The sequence below is a fragment of the Nanorana parkeri genome, unplaced genomic scaffold (assembly GCF_000935625.1).
Source record: "Nanorana parkeri isolate BGI_ZX_2015 unplaced genomic scaffold, ASM93562v1 scaffold715, whole genome shotgun sequence".
Classification (NCBI taxonomy): domain Eukaryota; kingdom Metazoa; phylum Chordata; class Amphibia; order Anura; family Dicroglossidae; genus Nanorana; species Nanorana parkeri.
In genome coordinates this window covers 793,056-813,065 of record NW_017306983.1, presented here as the reverse complement: position 1 = coordinate 813,065, position 20,010 = coordinate 793,056, and the positions used below count along the sequence as shown (strand labels likewise).

Below are 20,010 nucleotides of genomic sequence, written 5' to 3'. Positions count from 1 at the left end.
ACGTAGATGACGGGATCCGCCCAGCTGCGTGAGTGACAGCTGGCTCTGCCTTTCTAGAGGCAGAGCCAGTTGTACCCGCCCCCTCCCCCGTGACAGGATCGAGAGGTGAACGAACCTGGTATGTGTTCGCTCACCTCCCGATCTACTGAGCTGACCTGTGACAGTCTCATTGTCACAGGTCGGCTAGAACTATGAGGTGAGTGGAAATCACTCATCTCATAGTTCTCTTTTAAGTTTTATTGGCACAGAGCAGTGCAATGTGGATGCATAGCAGCCCGCTGAGCTGAAAACAAGTACTGCACGCAGTACTTTTTTTTCAGCGCACACAACCGAAACGCAGTGGTGGCAACTGTGCCCATCTGTCACATGGCATATTGCCTTGTGCAGGAAAAAAACGCCCAATGCATTTGGTGTGAATCAGCCCTTAGGCTGGGTTCACACCTGGGCGTACCATAGGCAAGTTTTTTCTGCTTGTTTTTCAGCTCGTTTTTTGCACATTTCTTTGCCCCTTTTTTCAACCGGTGAAACGCGCGTTCGACCCTCGTTTTTATGCCTCCCTGGCAGTATGATTTTTTTTCCTTTATTTTCTCTATCTTTTTTTTCGGGGTTTTTTTTTAAACTTTCAAATTTCCCACCGGTTCCGCCCCTGTGCGACGCGGCCGCTCGCAAGGGACGGAACCCGGAAGTCAGCAGCGGCCGTAGGACACAGCGGGAATCGCGGACAAGGTAAGTGCTACGCTGTATTCCCGAGTGTGGCTCGGGGTTACCGCTTTGTTAACCCCGAGCCACACTCGGGAATACCTATGGATACGTGTGGAAAAACGCCCCAAAGAAGCTGCTGTACTTGTTTGGGCGTAGGGCGTTTGTCAGCGTGTTTCCATGGGCTGAAATACGCACAGGTAGGAACCATGCCCATATTGATTCATGGGATTTCACTTGCTGAGCGTTTTTCAGTGCTGCGATCAGCGCTGAAAACCGCCCAGGTGTGAACCCAGCCTTACGCCTGGTTCACAGCTGTACGTTTTGTAGCGCTTCAATGCTCTACAAAACGCTCAAACATGAAAATCCCATTGTTTTATATGGGTATGGTTTACACCTTGCCGTATTTCAGCCCGTCTGAACGCGCTACAAAACGGCCTACGTCTGAAAAGGTACATGAGCTTCTTTGCGGCGTTTTTGTTACGCGTTTCCATTGGGATACAGCCAAGTAGCGAATTGCGGTAAAAACGCGTGTCACAAAACGCGCGACAAACGCGCATATTCGATACGCCTAGGTGTGAACAGAGCCTTATGGTGCCCATACACTTTACAACCATCGCAAGACCTTAGTCTTGCGATGGTTGTAAAGTAATTAAAAAAACGTACGATCTGCCCATCTTGGACAGGCAGATCGTACTCTCGATCATCGCAAGCCCGCCCCCCGAAGGGGCGGGCTTCCGATGACCGCAATGCTGAACGGGCAGTGTAGCCCTACCGCATTATTGGTTGTTATGGAGAGCTTGCCTGCATCCTGGCAACCAAGGATGCTGTGTGGCTGAGCAGTTAGCATCCTAGCAGCCAATGACACTGTGCAGGTCCATAGCATCATTGGCTGCTAGGACACAGGTGGCTGTGGGTTCGGTTCCCTTTGACGTTCGCCAAAGCTGGATTTCTGTCCAAGTGAACTGATCCCAGGCACGTATGGCTCATCACCAGTTTTTACATATGTACAACCCTGCCACCTGTAAAGTAAATGATAAGTGTGCGATGAATGAATTCCCAAGCCCATGTGTGGGAGGTATGTCATCCCAGCCCGACCAATCAAAATGGCGAAAGACTTCTGAACCTGGGAAAAGATGGAAGCACCTGCGATGAGGAAGATTGTGGATGTTTCAGTGCTGGAGGAGGGCACTTCACAAGGTAATGTGCGGATATGCTGTGCATACTAGCACATTATGGCAAAAGCCTCTGGAGTAGGGGATCTGAAAGGTTTAAAGGAGAACTATGGGGTCAGTTCCTCCCGATCTACTGAGCCGACCTGTGACAGTCTCATTGTCACAGGTCGGCTAGAAAAGCACTCACCTCATAGTTCTCCTTTAATTCTACTATAACCCAGCCACTGCTCTGTAGCCCTGTGAAAAGCAATCCAACTTAGCTTTGCAGAAGGCAGCGCAACCTGCTGCCCGTCCAAACAAGGCCTAACTCAGGGGTGGGCAAACTCTGGCCCTCTGGCTGTTGTGAAACTACAAATCCCATGATGCATCTGTCTCTAGGAGTCATGCCTGTGGCTGAGAATCTTGCAATGCCCCATGGGATTTGTAGTACCACAACAGCTGGAGGGCTAGCAATTGTCCACCTCTGGGCTAACATAAGATACTTTACCTAAGATATGGACCTTGGACTGAAGGAAATGTCTGCAGCAGCCTGTACATTGCACCTGCCATCCACAGAGTGCAATGCTTTGGAGGCCCCAATGCTAACATAAAAAAAAAAGATTTTTTTTTTTGCACTATATATATATATTTTTTTTTTTACAAAAACTAGAACATGACAGTCACCATTTCTTTTTATTGAACGTGCACTATGATAATACTATGAGAACCCAGCCCTTTCTATAAGGCTATGTACAATTCATGAAATTCATTTTAATTAATTATTTTATGTTATATTTAAATACATTTTGCTATTTTTATACTTATCCACATATGCGTGGTCTGTTATTTCTCCAAATTATTTTACTCTATGAATAATGTATAGCCGGACAATAAATACCCGGGTCCACTTTAAGAGAACTACACGTGTCTGGCGAGACCCTGGCTGTGGTACTTCGAGTGCGACACAGAGTTTTCGATCACCGCGACAACCAGCATGCCCCGCCCCTCCTCCGGACAATTGGAGCGTTTCTCCATTGTGCCGCTTGCCACTGTGTTCCGATGCTGAGCTCCGCTTCCGATTGGACAGTTCCCGCAAACTCGCCATATGAGCTCAGCTTGATCGCCCTGCGCGACAGCCAATGGCAGAGCGAGGTGGGCGGGGTGATGTGTCCGGGGGCGGGTCTTAGTTTGACAGCGAGGAGTGGGGTAACACCAGGGAGCGGGGACACCGGGCAGGTGAGAGGGAAGAGGAAGCGCTGCGGTCTGTGTAGTAAGGTATAAGGTGGCCGCCTCTGTTATTAATATACGTGTGTCTGAGCAGGCTGATGTGTGATGCATATTTGTTCATGGCGTGAGTGTATACACTGTGGATCGGTGTGCACAGAAGCAGATACATCAGTTTGTTGGGAGGGCTTCAGGTAGGCTCTGATCAGCCGGTTGCTTGCTGGGACTTGTAGTACTCCAGCTGCTGAGTCACTCAAGGGCAGGGGTGGACAACTCTAGCCCTACACCTGTGCCTTAACTACAAATCCCAGCATGCCTCTGAGACTCATGCCTGTTACTGCAGTCTTGCAATGCCTCATGGGTTCTAGTGTAATTGTTGTTGTATACTGTATTATTATTTATTAATAAATGCAGGGAGAGGCTGTGTCTGCTTTGCATAGTTCAGTAAATATAACTAACACGGTAATCCTGCAGCATCTAGGTGGCTATAAAAGATACGCATGGCCGCCGGTGACATTCAAATGAATGGCAATGCACCTAGCACATGATGCTGCGCTCTGGGTGCATTGTGCTGAACCCATGGCAGTGTGCAGTTAGTGTAATGCTCCTGTGTGAATGGACCTGTGCTTTTGTACTGACAAGGTGATTTAACAAGTTCACAGCGGGCACCATAAGTTACCTGTACGTACCTTCCATCACAGCCCCTGCAAGCTAGGCCCTGGGAGGAATCTGGTACATCCAAGTATGGGGCACATCTGATGCTCCCCACGTCTTCCTAAGTTCAGTCCCCAATGTTGTACAGCCAGTTGTCAGTCCCAAGTGTTGTCACCTGGGGGGGGTGAGCATCCTTAGCTGCACACAAGATAGAGCTTTCAGAAAGCCAAAACTTGCACTGGACTCTGGCAATGGATCTGGATAGTGGAAGAGTTCTCAGGGTAGGTACACCTTTTGGTGCCTGCTATGCCTAGAGAAGTCAAGTTCAGGTGAATCTGTATCTTCTCCATTCATGGCAAGCTAAAAGGTTCTCTTGATAGTCTACCTGCCTCCTTTGCAGCTGCTACATACCTTCCCTTCACTCGCCTGCTGCCTTGTTCGTCCACCAGAACATCTCCAAAACCCCTATGAAAGTTCCTTCAAGTCAGAGCTCACTCAGGTTAAGGATCCTTCCCCTGATCCCATGTGACAGCACTTGGGCCTGGTGATCAGCTGCTCAGGAACCCAATTCTGCATTGTGGAAGAACGAAGTGTAGAGAGTCAGATGCTTCCAGGTACCCGCAAGTACTGGGAATTTGATGGGTTTGCATCAATCGCAAGGAGAAGGGAAGGCGATACTAAACAGTGGGGAGGTGGGCCATTAAGTGAACCTTTTTACTTTGCTTAGATTTTCCCTAAATGAGGTCTTCTAGAGTAATTTAGACTTATATTATGTCTATTTTTTATACAGAATATACAAAAATGATTTCAGATATTCCCTGAGTTTCTTAAGACTTGCGTTTTGCAATTCTTGATGAAAGTCAATATGTCCAACGACGCATGCACCTCTATTATTATTATTATTATACAGGATTTATATAGCGCCAACAGTTTGCGCAGAGCTTTACAATATGTAGTATGTAGTATTATATGTTATAGAGCAGGGGTAGCCAAACTTTGTCCCTCAAGCTGTTGTGGAACTACAAGTCCCATGAGGCATTGGAAGGCTCTGCCAGCCTCAAGCATGACTCCCAGAGGTAAAGGCGTGATGGAGGTTGTAGTTGCCACACAGCTGGAGTGCCGAGGTTGCCTACCCCTGTTATAGAGCATACTGGTCTGATGGTGCATTATAAAATATGTCACCACTGCAGATGGGCCATCAGCCAGAACTTGCTACGGAGAGATGACATCATATGTGTAGAGGAGTACATGGAGTGCTGGGAAACCAGGGAGAAGGATATTTGGGGGGAGCCAATGCATTTCCTTGGCATTGTAGGAGAATCTGGACTTCTTTATGCGGGCCTCATTTACACATCTAGGATATGAGAAGCAGTGGTGTTTCCTATGTTTGCTCAGTTATACATTCAAATTTACTTGGTATGGTTAGTGCAAAGTGAAGTAACTCATAGCAGCCAATTAGAAAGCATCCCCTAATTTAACTGACCACAGAAAAACTCAAATCGGATTGGCTGCTTTAGGTTACAGCACGCAGCCTTAGCGAATAAGCTTGAAACCTTAAAATGTGTGGCTTTGAATTGTCTAAACCAGCCTTTCTCAACCTTATTACCACAGAGGAACCCATGAAATAATTTTGAGGTTTCAGGGAACCCCTGTGAAAACAAATTCACTGGTAGTAAGAATGCCCTCCTTATAGTGGTGGTCAGAATGCCAGACGGCTAACTTGGTGTCATGCATGATCTGGCTGTACAAAGTGGCGTTGGCCTTGGAACGATGTAGCCATCATCAAATTGGAGGTCACTCAGCCACAGCTCAAGAAACCCCAAGCAACCTCTGGAGGAACCCTACATAACCCTAGGTGAGAATGGCTGGACTAAACTGTGTCACCAGAAAGTCTGTAACTACTATTATGTGATGTTTTAGGTCTTCATCCCTCAAAGAAATGGATGTGCTGTTATATCTGGCTGGCTTGCTGGTCCTCTTTCTACTGTGGATAAAAGCCAAGGGCTTCGAGCATGTCATCGTCCACCACAGATGGATCTTCGTGTGCCTCTTCCTGCTTCCTCTGTCTGTTGTCTTTGATCTGTATTATTATGTCCGAACCTGGCTGGTGTTTAAGATGTGCAGTGCCCCGAAGCTCCATGACCGGCGGGTTAAGGAGATTCAAGAACAGGTGAGGTGTTGTGGTTTCTTACTGTTCATTCATATACTCGGTTTAGGATTTACGGAAATGCCAGCTTTCTCTTAGGATGGCTATTGTTACCATCCATATGTATCCATAGCTGGTTGATGCGTGGTCAGCACTACCTTTTATATGTTCACCCGGATGAGGGAGTAATACAAATGAATGAAACAGAGACTCCCATTTATAACGGGAGCAGATACAACTATCTGTTTTCTGGTGGGCACTATATTGTTTACTACACCTGCATTCTACTAGCTATCCAAAAATGGAGGCTGGAGCCTGCGGTGTTCAACGGAGTGTCACGTGACCAGGCTTTCTCCTTACACTTTTTTGGGTTTATTCCTCATCTATTAATTTGAATGAGACTTTGCTTGCTTCAGAGTAGGGATGTTCAGATACCAAGTACCGTACTCGGTACAAGTACAGATACTTTTCCAGCTCCAAGACTAGACTAGAGAAAAATTCAAAAGTTTGGAGGCATCTGTCACTTTTAAGGAGCATACGGAGCTCCTGTGATTTGTACATCTCTGTGTTAATAAAAAAAAAAAAAATTAAATGTATATAAGGGATGCACTGATACTTGTCCAAGTACTCAGATCAAGTACTGATACATTTTTGTTTATTGTCATGTGACCGTTTTCCTAAAACAATACAGACTAATGATTTCAGGACAATGGTTGAGTGCCAGATCCAGGCCCCAGCTGCAACCGCTGCAACCCTGGTAGTTCTCGTGAAAATGCCAAGTATCGTTACTGGGATCTGAACATCCCTACTCCAGAGTCCTGAAGCAAGAAAAGCACTGAGCATATTTGTAAAACACATCACTGCTCTATTTAAATGTCATTTTTAAGCAATGGAAAGGCTATACTGCTGTTGAGTTCCCCCGAGTCCTGGAGTTTCAGCACCATCAGACATTGGAGTGTGTGCATGGCTGCTCAGCTAACGCAGTCGTCAATATACATACAAACTTGTGCAGAAGATGCCGGTGATAAACACTAAACAACGTGTTGTCTTCTGCTGAAGGTTTATTCAGAAATCAGCGTTTGCTGGTGTATAGTATTGCCATAGAGTTAAATGAACTCCGTGTACTGCTGTGTCAGCTCCTTTCCACGCTAAGGGCATCGGAGAACAAAGTCGTACTATTGACTTGTTGACCAGCATGTGCAAACATTCTACGTCACTGGTATCTGGTCAGCTCTTGCACCAGTGCTGTAAAGGATCTGGCATTATGATCCCATTATCAGAAAGCTTTCTGAGAGAAATATGGAGGCTGCTGTTTTTTTGCCTTTTCTTCTAAAAATGCTTGTTGCCTGGCTATTATGCCAAACACTCTTGCTTCACCAGTGAATCTAAAGCAACTTTTGCTCTCCAGCTGTGGTGGGACTGCAAATCCCTCTGCCTTTAGGTGTCATGCCTGTGGCAGTCAGAGTCTTGCAATGCCTCATGGGACTTGTAGTTTAACAACAGCTGGAGGGCTGAGGTTGCCTACCCCTGTACTAAAGCCTCAATTTTATTCTGCTGGAGTAGTGGAGCATATTCTTTGTATATCAACCTTTCTTTTTCTGCTGAATCTCAAAGGCCTTTGGGCAGCATCTTCTCACAAACTCTGAGGCTGGACGAGAGGGTTGGATCGGTGCCTTTGCGTCACTTTCGCACACACAAACAAAATGCACCGCATCACATGGCAATGCATGTGAGCAATGTTATGCGCACTTTAAGGCACGCCTAGCCTCAGTGCACATCTAGACATTCTTCTCTGTTAGGGTTTTCTGCAAAAGGGAGGATCCTAGCAGTGACTGTGTGCCTACAAGTTCTACTAGAAATCTGGTCCCGGCAGTGGGCAGTCATTATATAAACAGCCTACTTACCTACACCTCCTTTGCAGAGTTCTGCTGTACTAATGGTGCTCTAAATTGAATAACAGGCTGGCTGAGAGAGAGAGACAAAGTTTCTACCTATGTAGGAGGTGTGTGAAATGGTAAAAGTCACTGCAACCATTGCAGGAAAGTCTGTGGAACATATCTCCTGTCTTAATTCCCAAGAGACTGCCCTCGTACTGGTAAAAGGGCTCTTGGGAGATGTAGTTCTGGGGAGGGTCATGTCTATGTAATTAGGAAATGATCTCCTGTTGCTACAGGAAGAAGGTAAAATATAAAAAATGGGATATGCTATAGAAGGCATATAGGGTCGGATGACAACTAGGCTTTAAGCAGCTCTCCCCCCTCCCTGTTATTCATTGTAACATGATCAGTAAACTTCAGCTCTGGCTTTGCACACAATACACTGTCTGGGGGGGACTGCCACTTTGAATACTAATGAATGGAAGGAGCTTGCAAAACACAGGCAGACATTTTTACATGAGAAGATGAAGAGGAAAGCTAAGTAACTTTTTGGGTTCATACACAGAAGCTGCATATTCCTGTTTCATGTACACTCGGTGCATATTGCTGGCATAAGTTTTTTTTTTTTTTCTTTTAAATACCACCGTTCACACCTAGACGTTTTGTTGTTAAAAGCTAAGCGTGACAAAACACTCAAGACAAGGAATCCCAATAATGTATACGCCCCTTGTTCACACCTATCCCCACATTCACACCTAGGCACCAGCGTTTCTGCACATATTTATGTGCGTTTTCGCCTAGTGCTTTTGAGCATTTTTTGCACGTCTGACACGCGTACGCTAAGTCGTGCATTTCAGCTAGCAGATATTGAGACATTGGTGTAAATGGGAAAACTCGTGCCAAGACATGCACAAAGATTTACATAGAGCTGCAGCTAACGATTATTTTCAAAATCGATTAGTTAGCCGATTATTAAGTTCGATTAATCGGTTAATCGGATAAACTATAAAATAAAGTTTAAAAAATGGCTCCAGTGATGGGACTACTAGTTTGTATTGAGGTTGTAGTCCATCACAGGAGCAAGCTTGGACCGGTGGAAGTAAAAAAGAAAAAAGATAGTGTGGTGTGCAATATAGTGAAATGGAAAGTGTAAAATTATACAGCAATGCATGCAGAATGGCAACGGTTATAGAGGACTACAAAACCCAGCAAAAGCACATTATACAGCACAATGCAGAATACCACCAGCTATAGAGGAATACAACAAATCCCAGCAATAGTACATAATAGCTGGCGGCATTCTGCATTGCGCTGTATAATGTACTATTGCTGGGTTTTGTAGTCCTCTATAGCTGGTGGTATTTAGCATTGTACCACTTTATAATGTATTATTGCTGGGATTTGTTGTACTCTTCTACAGCTGGTGGTATTCTGCATTGCGCTGTATAATGTATTATTGCTGGGACTTGTAGTCCTCTATACAGCGCAATGCAGAATATCACCAGCTATAGAGGAGTACAACAAATCCCAGCAATACATTATACATACAGTGTATAATGTATTGCTGGGATTTGTATTCCTATGTATAATATACAGCACAATGTACCATCAGCTATAGAGGAATACAAATCCCAGCAATACATTATAGAGCACCATGTGTGGGAAAGTGCAGGCTTACCTGAGCAGTCTTCCAGCAACTTGCTTCTGAGATCGGACCTGTCTATCGGCGGCTGTCATCCCCCCACACCTGCTCCTCCTTACTACATCTCCCCGCGTCCCTGTGCCGATCGTGGATGTGGGTGGGCAGGAAATGTGAGGCGGGGAGGAGGTGCGACGTGTGGAGCGTGGATGCGAGCGGGTCTGGCAGCGGCGAGCGTGAGGTGGGGAGGAGGTGCGGTGCACAGCGTGTGGAGCTGTGAACAGGGCCAACTGATCAGAAGCCGATTAATCGATTATTGAAAAAGTTGACAACTTTTTCAATAATCGATTATGTCGATTAGTTGTTGCAGCCCTAGATTTACATAATTACTTGTGAAGCGTGTTTCCTATTGAGTCTGTGGTGACAAAATGCGCTGTAAACTGCTAAAAGTAACTCGTACTTTTTTGAGCATCAGACGTTCAGCTTGCAACAAAACGCTCAGATGTAAACAGGGGCCATAGGAATGAATGGGATTTCTCGTTTTGTCTGCATAGATTTGAGCGACAAAACGCCTAGACTAAGTCCCTGTTCACACCTAGGCGTTTTGTCATCCCAGACAAGGAATCCCATTGATTTCTATGGCCCCTGTCCACACCTGAGTGGTTTGTCGCACAAAGTTTCCCATTGAACCAAATCTAAGGAACCAAAAAGCACTGTAATCTGCCAAAAAAGTACCTCATGTACTTTTTCCAGCGACAGGCATTTTTCCGCTTCCGACAAAACGCTCAGGACTGCTTTGTCACGCTTAACTTTGAGCGTCAAAATAGGTGCAAACAGGGACTGTTATGTGTTGTTTGAGACAAAAGAATGGTGCAGATGTATGGCGCTGGTCACAAGGCTCTTCAATATAGGCTCTAGGACATACAAAACATATGTAAATATAATCTGAACAGTAGATTAGACAATGTAAATATATTCAGTAGTAGTGACTCCGTTATATCCTCTTGTCTTTTCAGGTACGTCAGTGGAAAACCGATGGAGCGAAGAAGTTCATGTGTACTGGGAGGCCGGGTTGGCTCACGGTATCACTGCGGGTTGGGAAGTACAAGAGCACACATAAGAATATCATGATCAACCTTATGGATATCTTAGAGGTGGACACCAAGAGGCAGGTACGACACTGATGGAGGGCTCTTACCTGATTGAAAACTTTGGGAGTTCAGAAATTCATACTGGTTTTCGAATCTGGCAAAACCCTGTCTTTTTAGTGAGCTGTCATTTTTAAGACTTGCCAGAATGGGGTGATCAATAAAATATACATATAGCTATTTTCTTTTCCAATTTTAGATCTAGAGAGTAGGGAAGGGTTTAAACCCTTTCAGTTTTATTTTTTGCTTCCTGTGTCCTGTTAGGAGATTTCTCTTCACTTCCTGTCCCAGAGACGCAACAGGAAGTGAAAAGAAATCTCAACGTGAGGGGCTACAAACTGTGCTTCCAAGGAAACAAAAGCAGACACTAGTGTACAGCTATTCACATTGCAGACTTGTTCCCTGAATTGAGTGTTTTGCCTGTAATTCTCATTGGGTGAGCTACATCTGAGTTGTCATAATTTCTGCTCCCTTTAGGTTGTTCGGGTGGAACCATTGGTGAACATGGGTCAGGTGACTGCCCTGCTTAATTCTATTGGCTGGACCCTTCCTGTATTGCCAGAACTTGATGACTTAACTGTTGGTAAAAACACTGTTTTTATTTTAATCAAGGTCAATCAAAAAATGGTACCTTACTTCAGGTGGGGACAAATGAATATTGAGTTCAGGAGCCAGTCTGTCCAATTCAGGAGCAAGCAGGCTTTTTGTAGGCATCAGCTCCATTGACAACTAAAGTATATCATACACTGTAGGCGCCTGCTATAATTTTTAAGGCGCATTGGCTCTCCGGCTCCTGGGATTTGTCCGGCCCTGCCTTACTTGTAATTATGACGGTCGAAGATCATAAAACTAATTAAGGTTTTTTGAGTTGTGCTTAAACATAGTGCAACGCAATCCATGTTTTATGCATTATTCCTCCCTTTTCCCAATTCTCCTTGTAAACACATATGAAATCAAAGTGCATTAATTACTGTACAATGTGTGTTTTAAATGTTGTTTCAATGCATTTTATTTGACTTTAATTTATCGTGTTTTTCAAAAACGTCACAAAAGATGCAGCAATGCACCACACTGTACTGTAACACATCACCCTATGTGAAGAGCTTAGGGATGTGCAGATACCAGTGCTGATACTTGGGATTTCACAAGGACTACCAAGGTTGCAGCTGGGACCGAGCTCTGGCACTCCCCCACTGTCCTGAAATCATTAGTCTGTATTGTTTTAGAAAAACTGTCACATGACAATAAACAAAAATGTATCAGTACTCGTATCTGTGAGTACTTGGACAGGTATCAGTACTTGTACTTGGAAAAAAATATGGTATCGGTGCATCCCTAATATATATATTTTTTTTAAATCATACATTAAACCAGAGATGTATAAATCCCAGGAGCTCCGTGTGCTCCTTTACAAATGACAGCTGCCTCCTAACTTTTGAATTTTTCTCTAGTCTAGTCTTGGAGCTGGAAAAGTATCTGTACTTGTACTTGTACCGAGTACGGTACTTGGTATCTGAACATCCCTACTTTATAGATTATAATAAAAGCTAATTTTCCTCCAGAGATGTATCACTATTACAACACATGGGTGTGACTGGGCCATTACTGCATTCGTTGTGGGAAGCAGCGGAAGGGGCCCGGCTGTATCATGTGTTTTAAAATCTAAAGAAGAGACCCCACCCCCCCATCCCTCCCTGCCTTTTCTATCCCTGAGGTGCTCACATTACCTCATTAGATCAGTCCTTACTGTTTACACTGATCCCTGTACCTCTAGTGATTGCACTGTATCCTGTTTGACTGATGTTATACTTGTAACGATTTCCTCTGATGATACTTCTCTGTGCCTTATTTGTTTGAGTACCTGTTATGTCTAAATACTCAATAAAAATTATTGAAATAAAAAAAATCTACAGAAGAGGACCTAATGTTACATCAGGAATGATCTGACCCTTCAAATATATCTGTTTCAACTTTCACCTAATGTGAATGTCAAGGATAAGCTGCTTACAAAGCTGGATGTTGTAGAATGTGATAAACATGGAAAAAGCTTCTTTGCTTAAAGAGGAACTTTACCCACCAAATGAATGTCTTACAAAACCGTTACTTTCAAGATTGCCATTGTTCTTATTTCAGCTCTCAGCCGAACGTCCAAGTCATGACCAACCATGGCAGCTGCCTTGGCTGTAAGGGATAGTTCCACTTTAATCAGCAGAAACAATTTTCCTTTTGCTTGATCAACATCTCGGCAGTCATAATGCATCCAGTAACTTTTTTTTCACCCTAAACATGTTCAGGATGTTGCATGATTTTGTTGGAACCTTTATGGAGTATGTATTTTTTGGGGTGAACTGACCTTTTCTGAAAAAAAAAGATTCTGAAACTGTGCCTCCTGTTTACTTTAGGTGGTCTTATTATGGGAACAGGAATTGAGTCTTCATCACATAACTATGGGCTCTTCCAACATATCTGCTTGGCCTACGAGCTTGTCTTAGCCGATGGAAGCCTTGTCCGTTGTACACCAGTAAGTTTACTATTTTCTTCATTCAAATGCATTCACTTCATCGTAATGTTAGACATATCTGTCCTGGATGCAGATTGGATATATATATATATATATATCTATCTTCTGTTTTTGTTGCAGACTGAGAACTCGGATCTCTTCTATGCCGTGCCGTGGTCTTGTGGGACTTTGGGATTCTTGGTGGCTGCTGAAATAAAAATTGTCCCAGCCAAAAAGTATGTGAAGCTGCATTATACACCAGTGAGGGGCCTGGAGAAGATCTGTGAGAAGTTTTCCAGGGAGTCGCAAAAGAAAGAGAATCATTTTGTAGAAGGTTTGGTCTACTCTGTAGATGCGGCAGTAATAATGACTGGTGTCCTGACCGACGAAGCCGAGCCAAGCCAGGTAAGGGACCGTCTGATTTGTCACATTACGTTCATAAGCTGTTTCTAATATGAATCTTCATTGAGGTTTTACCTTTTTTATTCCTTATGCAGTTCACAGAAATGTGGCTTTTTATTTTTAAAGGTGAATAGTATTGGCAATTATTGGAAACCCTGGTTCTTCCGCCATGTGGAATCTTTCCTGAAGAGTAACCAAAGTGGAACAGAGTACATCCCCCTAAGGCATTACTATCACAGGCACACACGGAGCATTTTCTGGGAGCTGCAGGTGGGTGACGCACTCTGCTGATGCAAAAAGGTATCTGTGTTGTGCATGGTATGGGTATGGAAGAGCCTATAGTGCTATGCTTATGGGAGAGCTAATAGTGGTATGATTTGTGGTATGAGTACGGAAGGGCTGATTGTGGTACGGAAGGGCTGATTGTGGTACGGAAGGGCTGATTGTGGTATGGAAGGGCTGATTGTGGTACGAGTATGGAAGGGCTGACGGTGGTATGTGACTGCCGATGGTGGCATGAGCATGGAAGAGCTGAGAGAGGTATGAGTATGGAAGATTTCATGGTGGTATGAAAGATCTGATGGTGGTACATGTATGGAAATGTTGATGATTGTATGAAGGAGCTGATGGTAGTATGTAAGAGCTGGTGGTGGTACAGAGAACCTGATGGTAGTATGTGACTGCTGATGGTGGCATGAGCATGGAAGAGCTGATAGAGGTATGAGTATGAAAGGTTTAATAATGGTATGGAAGAGCTGATGGTAGTATGAGTATGGAAGAGCTGATAGTGGTACATGTATGGAAATGCTGATGATGGTATGAGTATGGAAGAGCTGATGGTGGTACATGTATGGAAATGCTGATGATGGTATGAGTATGAAAGAGCTGGTGGTGGTACAGAGAACCTGATGGTAGTATGTGACTGCTGACGGTGGCATGAGCATGGAAGAGCTGATAGAGGTATGAGTATAAAATATTTTATGGTGGTATAGAAGAGCTGATGGTGGTACGTGTTTGGAAATGCGGATGATGGTATGAGTATGGAAGAGTTGATGGTAGTATGAGTATGGAAGAGTTGATGGTAGTATGAGTATGGAAGAGCTAATAGTGATACGTGTATGGAAGCGTTGATGATTGCATGAGTATGAAAGAGCGAATATTAGATTCAATCTGAACAGTGCAGTGTAGAACATCAGTGGTCAATATTCTTTTCAAGTAAAGCTCCAGTATTATTTCAGTTTTGGACAAAGAGGAGAAATGTCATCAGCTTTGCAGATGACATTTCCCTTCACTTCCTGTTCCAGTGAAAACATTGTTACCCTGACAGGAATGAGGAAAAATCATCAAGGGGATACAGACAGCAATAAAAAGCAGCCGATGGTCCTAGTCTTGTCCTACTTTCCTAAAAAAAATATTTATTGCTGTCTGTATCTCTCCTGGAGCTTCTCCATCACTTCCTGTCCCACTGACAATGTGTCACCAGGACAAGAAATTCTCTAGTAGAGGTCACAGAGAGGTAAAACACTGACATGGGTTTCATGCCTTCCCTGTTCCAAAACTTAAAAAAAATAAAAATATACAGTTGGAGATGTACTTAAAATTCAGTTTGCTACAGAATATTTGGCCCTCACTTATTTATAAGGCTCGATAGGGGTGTCCTGTGAATCTTCTATTACAACCCTTATATAAGATAACTGACCTGGAACAAGCATGCAGCTAGTGAAGGCAAAGGAAGGCCTGAATGTCTGATCTACATACTTGTTGTGGGTCAGTGACACAGATGGTATTAAAGCATTTGCATCAACACAACAGCCAGGAAATGTGTGTAATTTCTCACTATGGGGTTCCTCCTACCTAAAGGTTTGTTTTTCAGTGAAAAATCCTTTTGGTCAGATGACTTTTTATTTATCATTAACATTCTTCTTTTTTTGATTGTAGGACATTATTCCATTTGGCAATCACCCAGTGTTCCGTTACCTGTTTGGCTGGATGGTTCCACCAAAAATCTCCTTGTTAAAGCTTACACAGGGAGAAACCATCCGGAAGTTGTATGAGCAGCATCACGTGGTGCAGGACATGCTCGTTCCAATGAAATGTCTGCAGAAGTCCATCGAGGCCTTCCAAAAGGAGATCAAGGTGTGTATGAAGAAAGGCCACTGAAAAATAACAATGTTTTTCTAAAGCCAAAACCTTTTTTCCCCTCATTTTGAATAGAGCAGGGAATGGTTAAAGCTGACCTCCGGCCTTACCTTGCAGGAGTGAGATTGGAGCGGTGGCTACAATACAACACACATGGGGAACAAAAGTAGCCCCCCTCCAGAAGGAAGGACAGTGTCAGCACCAATTCAGAGATGATTTGAGGATCTACAGCCGAGTGATGTACAAATAAGATACATTTTTGTAAATAGTTGGCCTACTTGAATGTATTTTTAAGATTTAGTTACTGAGTTTAGTGTCACTTTAAGTAGTGTAGAGTGTATTATTTTCTTTAGGAAGCTCTCTCAGGAATGGGGGCCAAAGGTTGGCTCTTTGCTTGAGTAGGAACTGGGTGTGCAGTCAGGAAAGCACCAAAAACAGAACGTATAGTAAGTCTAGATTTTATTTTCTTCGGATTTTTATATCCTAAGAAAAAAAAAGGGTTACTGGGGTTCGATTTTTGGACACTTTGTCAAGAGTCAACCGCTAATCCCTGTTCTCCATCTCTAACCAGTCACCCTGGTTGATGATGAATGTCTAGAGCAGTGATATGTGACTGTCGTAGGAAGGGCAGAGGTGTCCAACATGCGTGCTGTAATTGACAGTCTGGCTTCACCTTCTCTGTGCTGTACAAGGAGGATGCAGCACCCAATAGATGATTTATGGGGAACATATTGGAGGGGACTTTATATGCAGTCATTAATTATGCACCATGGAATTATTTATATGCTGAATAGTTTGTATTTTGGAGCAGTTTCTGAGAATATTGACAGATGAAAGGTTTGCTTTACTACATAAGTGGGTCTACATCATGTTTACACTAAACACAAAAAAATAAAGATTAATGGCAACATTTGCTTTCCTCACAAAGTATTGGGTATCCCGTGGCTTCCCAGTCACATACATCTACATATCTGTTGGTTCTCTGCAGCTGTCCTTTGTGTAATACACCTTTTACAGTAATGTCTTTTTTCTTTTATGCAGGTGTACCCACTTTGGCTTTGCCCCTTCATCCTACCCAGTCATCCTGGCATGGTACATCCCAAGGGCAATGAAGCAGAGCTGTATGTAGACATTGGAGCATATGGGGAGCCAACGACGAAACACTTTGATGCCAAAGCCTCTATGCGGCACTTAGAGAAGTTTGTCAGAGACGTCCATGGGTAAGATATTTGTCTGGTTGCCGCTAGAATTACGATCATGAAATGTATTGTATATATTCAGTATATGATGTAACCAACAAGAGGAGATTATTATTTTAATTTTTTCAGCAAAGAGCACACAAAACGCATTCAGGGAAACAGCCAAATGTACATAAAATGCATGTTATAAATCACATTAAAGCCCTTCTGCAGGTCACCCTTTCCCCCTTGAGGTTCCTACCAGAAGTATTATTTTTCTTGATATATTTTAGGCGATCCTTTTAACTCTTCGGGAAGCCTATCCTGCCTCTACCTAACCGCTAAACTATGACTTTCTCAAACATCTCATTCCCACAAAGCTACCACCTCTTGTATCAAGTGCCCCTGCCTTTTTAGATTGTAAGCTCTCAGGGGCAGGGCCCTCCTTACCATCTTGTCCTGATTTGTATTGTGATTGTAATGTCTTCCTTGTATTGTAAAGTGCTGAGCAAACTGTTGGCGCTATATAAATCCTGTATAAAACCAGTTAGGAATGCACCGATACCAGTTTTTCGGTATCGAGTACAGATATAATAATCTTTCGGTACTCGCCGATACCAAATACCAATATTTGCCACCGGTTTTCCTGATTGCCCGGGAAGTGGGCTCCATGCTGTTTGGCCGGCTCAATGCTGATTGGCCTGGGAGGCCAGCTTCCTAGCCAATCAGCATTGAGCCAGCCAAACAGCATGGAGCCGGCTTCCCAGGGCAATCAGGAAGCTGCCGCCTGATTGGCCGGGAAGCTGGCTCCATGTTCCCTCGCGGCACTGCTGGTCAGCGGAAATGCCACTGACCGGAAGTTCTGGTACCAGGGGTTAGTATCGGAGCATTTGGGCGAGTATGAGTACTTGTGCCCAAATACTCCTTATCGGTGCATCCCTAATAATAATTAAGGATGCACTAAATTATCGACAGAAACGGTATCGGCAAAGTGCTGATAATTTGGTGCCTCCCCTGCCCGCCCACAGCAGTAGCTTTCACTGCTCTACCATGGCCTCCTTCCCGCCCAGCCGCTGCGATGTAAACGGCAGGCAGTGAGTGGGAGAAATAGCCAAAAGCAGGCTTACTATTGCTCCCACCCACAACCTGCTGTCATCACTAGAAGATCGGACTTGAGAGAGAGAAGAGTTCTCTAACAGGCTGATGCTATCAGTGGGCGGAGCCTGTTAGAGAAAGGCGTTCTCCTTCAGATCCGCTCCACTGCCAATTGACAGCAGGTAGTGGGCGGGAGCAATAGCCAGCCTGCTATTGGCTATTGCTCCCACCTACTTCCTGCTGTTCACAGCGGCTGGGTGGGAACGAGATGGCGGCAGTGCCTGATGCCAGCAGCTGGGGGCTAGCTAGTTGGGCATTTTCGGTATCTGCCAAACAAATTTTTTATTTCGCCATGAATTTTCATTTCGGTGCATCCCTAATATATACTTTCCTTTTTTGATGTCTTCCGGACGTTCACATGATGCACAGGGTCCTCTTTGGTCTTCTCTTGGCAATGGCCAGTCTTTCTTGGTCTTCCAGGTTGAGTGGGGGGGGTCATTCATCCTGGAAGGCTAAGGACATCTAGTGGTGAAGAGGGGGGCAACTCTAGATTTTTTTTCTACCTCTGCCTGGGGCAGAGTCCCTCCCCCTTTTCTTTCTTTCCTTCCTCTCCTCTCCCCCTTAAATTGCCTGGAGTTGGATTTCAAAAACAAATGACACTACATGTATGTTTACAACCCCAAGTGTAATTCCAGTCTATGGGCAGAATTTTGAGACGTTGCCTCTAAATGAAAACACAGTTCATTTGTCCATCATATTTCTGTGCCTTCCACTTACTATGTCTTCTTTCCCATTGCAGCTTTCAGATGCTCTATGCAGACTGTTACATGACCCGTGAGGAATTCTGGGACATGTTCGATGGATCACTGTACCAGAAACTGCGGGAGAAACTAAACAGCAAGAACGCATTCCCAGAGGTCTACGACAAGATTTGCAAAGCTGCTCGTCACTGAGACAATCTTTTTTTCTACCAACGTGTCATGTGATTGTAAAATCGGACTACTTATGTCTCCCTGTTGATCTGCAGAGAACTTGTGAAAGACCTGAAGACATTTACTGTAGCTGTCAGCTGTGTTCACATTTGTGAGCAGCTGAGCTTTGGGTAACCGTCCTTCCTGTGAGACGAAATCTCTCCAATCAGCCGCACAAAAATGAAGTCCATAAAAATCCAATCTTATTGTTGTGAATTCCATACAAAGTCCAAAATACACGGTATACACCACCATAGTATCTCTCCCATTCCAGCGCCTATCGCCACCTGGCGTTTTATCATAGGGGCCCTGCCTGTGCGATTACATATGTACAAAGCGTCAGACTGAAAATAACTTTTAGTTCTGAATTTCATGTTTCAGTTGAATAACATTACAACACAAAAAGAAAAAGCAGGGGTTTTAGAGAGGTACTTCACCACGGCTTGAAATTTGGTAAAAAAGTTTGATTTTTATTTCACATATGTTTATAAATATACATATAAAAAGCAACAAACACTTTGTTTTAACCTATCGCAACTTAGACCAGGAGCATAGACCCATTTGACATACTATACATATCCATTATAGATCGATACATTCAGTGTGTCCACACTGACTCTATCGATCTATAATGGATATGTATAGTATGTCAAATGGGTCTATGCTCCTGGTCTAACTTTGTTTTAACCTATCGCAACTGTTTGTTGCTTTTTATATGTATATTTATAACATATGTGAAATAAAAATCAAACTTTTTTACCAAATTTCAAGCCGTGGTGAAGTACCTCTCTAAAACCCCTGTTTTTCTTTTTGTGTTGTAATTATCTAAATTTAAGGGGGAGAGGTTACACCTCGGGGGCCCATTGTGCCAGCTGCTCACAACTGTTTTGCGCAGTTGAATAGCAGAATGGAATCTCCAGATGGTAGAAAATGATCCAAAACCTGAATATGAAAGACTCCGGTGTATGATTATGATTCTTTTCAGATGTCTGGGATGCTTGACTTCCTTCTAACCATATACTTTTAAACCAGTTTTGTTCCTAATAAAAAAAAAACACCCAGATCTGTCCAGGTCACACCATAAACTGTAAAGTTATTCCGCATATTGAGCTGAAAATTTGAATTGATACATTGGGAGTTCTACCTGCTCTCCGATACATCTGGATCACAAGGAGGATGTCGGT

General features: G+C 43.8%; 1 protein-coding gene across 1 annotated transcript; it reads left to right on the top strand.

Annotated features, from left to right (window-relative positions):
- The first annotated feature begins 3,049 nt into the window (after positions 1-3,049).
- DHCR24 (24-dehydrocholesterol reductase) lies at positions 3,050-18,937 on the top strand. The gene is made up of 10 exons (XM_018563979.1): positions 3,050-3,128; positions 5,652-5,901; positions 10,410-10,565; positions 11,019-11,124; positions 12,944-13,062; positions 13,183-13,446; positions 13,570-13,713; positions 15,382-15,579; positions 16,624-16,802; positions 18,655-18,937. The coding sequence occupies exons 2-10, from the start codon at positions 5,671-5,673 to the stop codon at positions 18,806-18,808; spliced, it is 1,551 nt and encodes a 516-aa protein (XP_018419481.1). The 5' UTR covers positions 3,050-3,128; positions 5,652-5,670; the 3' UTR covers positions 18,809-18,937.
- The last annotated feature ends 1,073 nt before the right edge of the window (positions 18,938-20,010 follow it).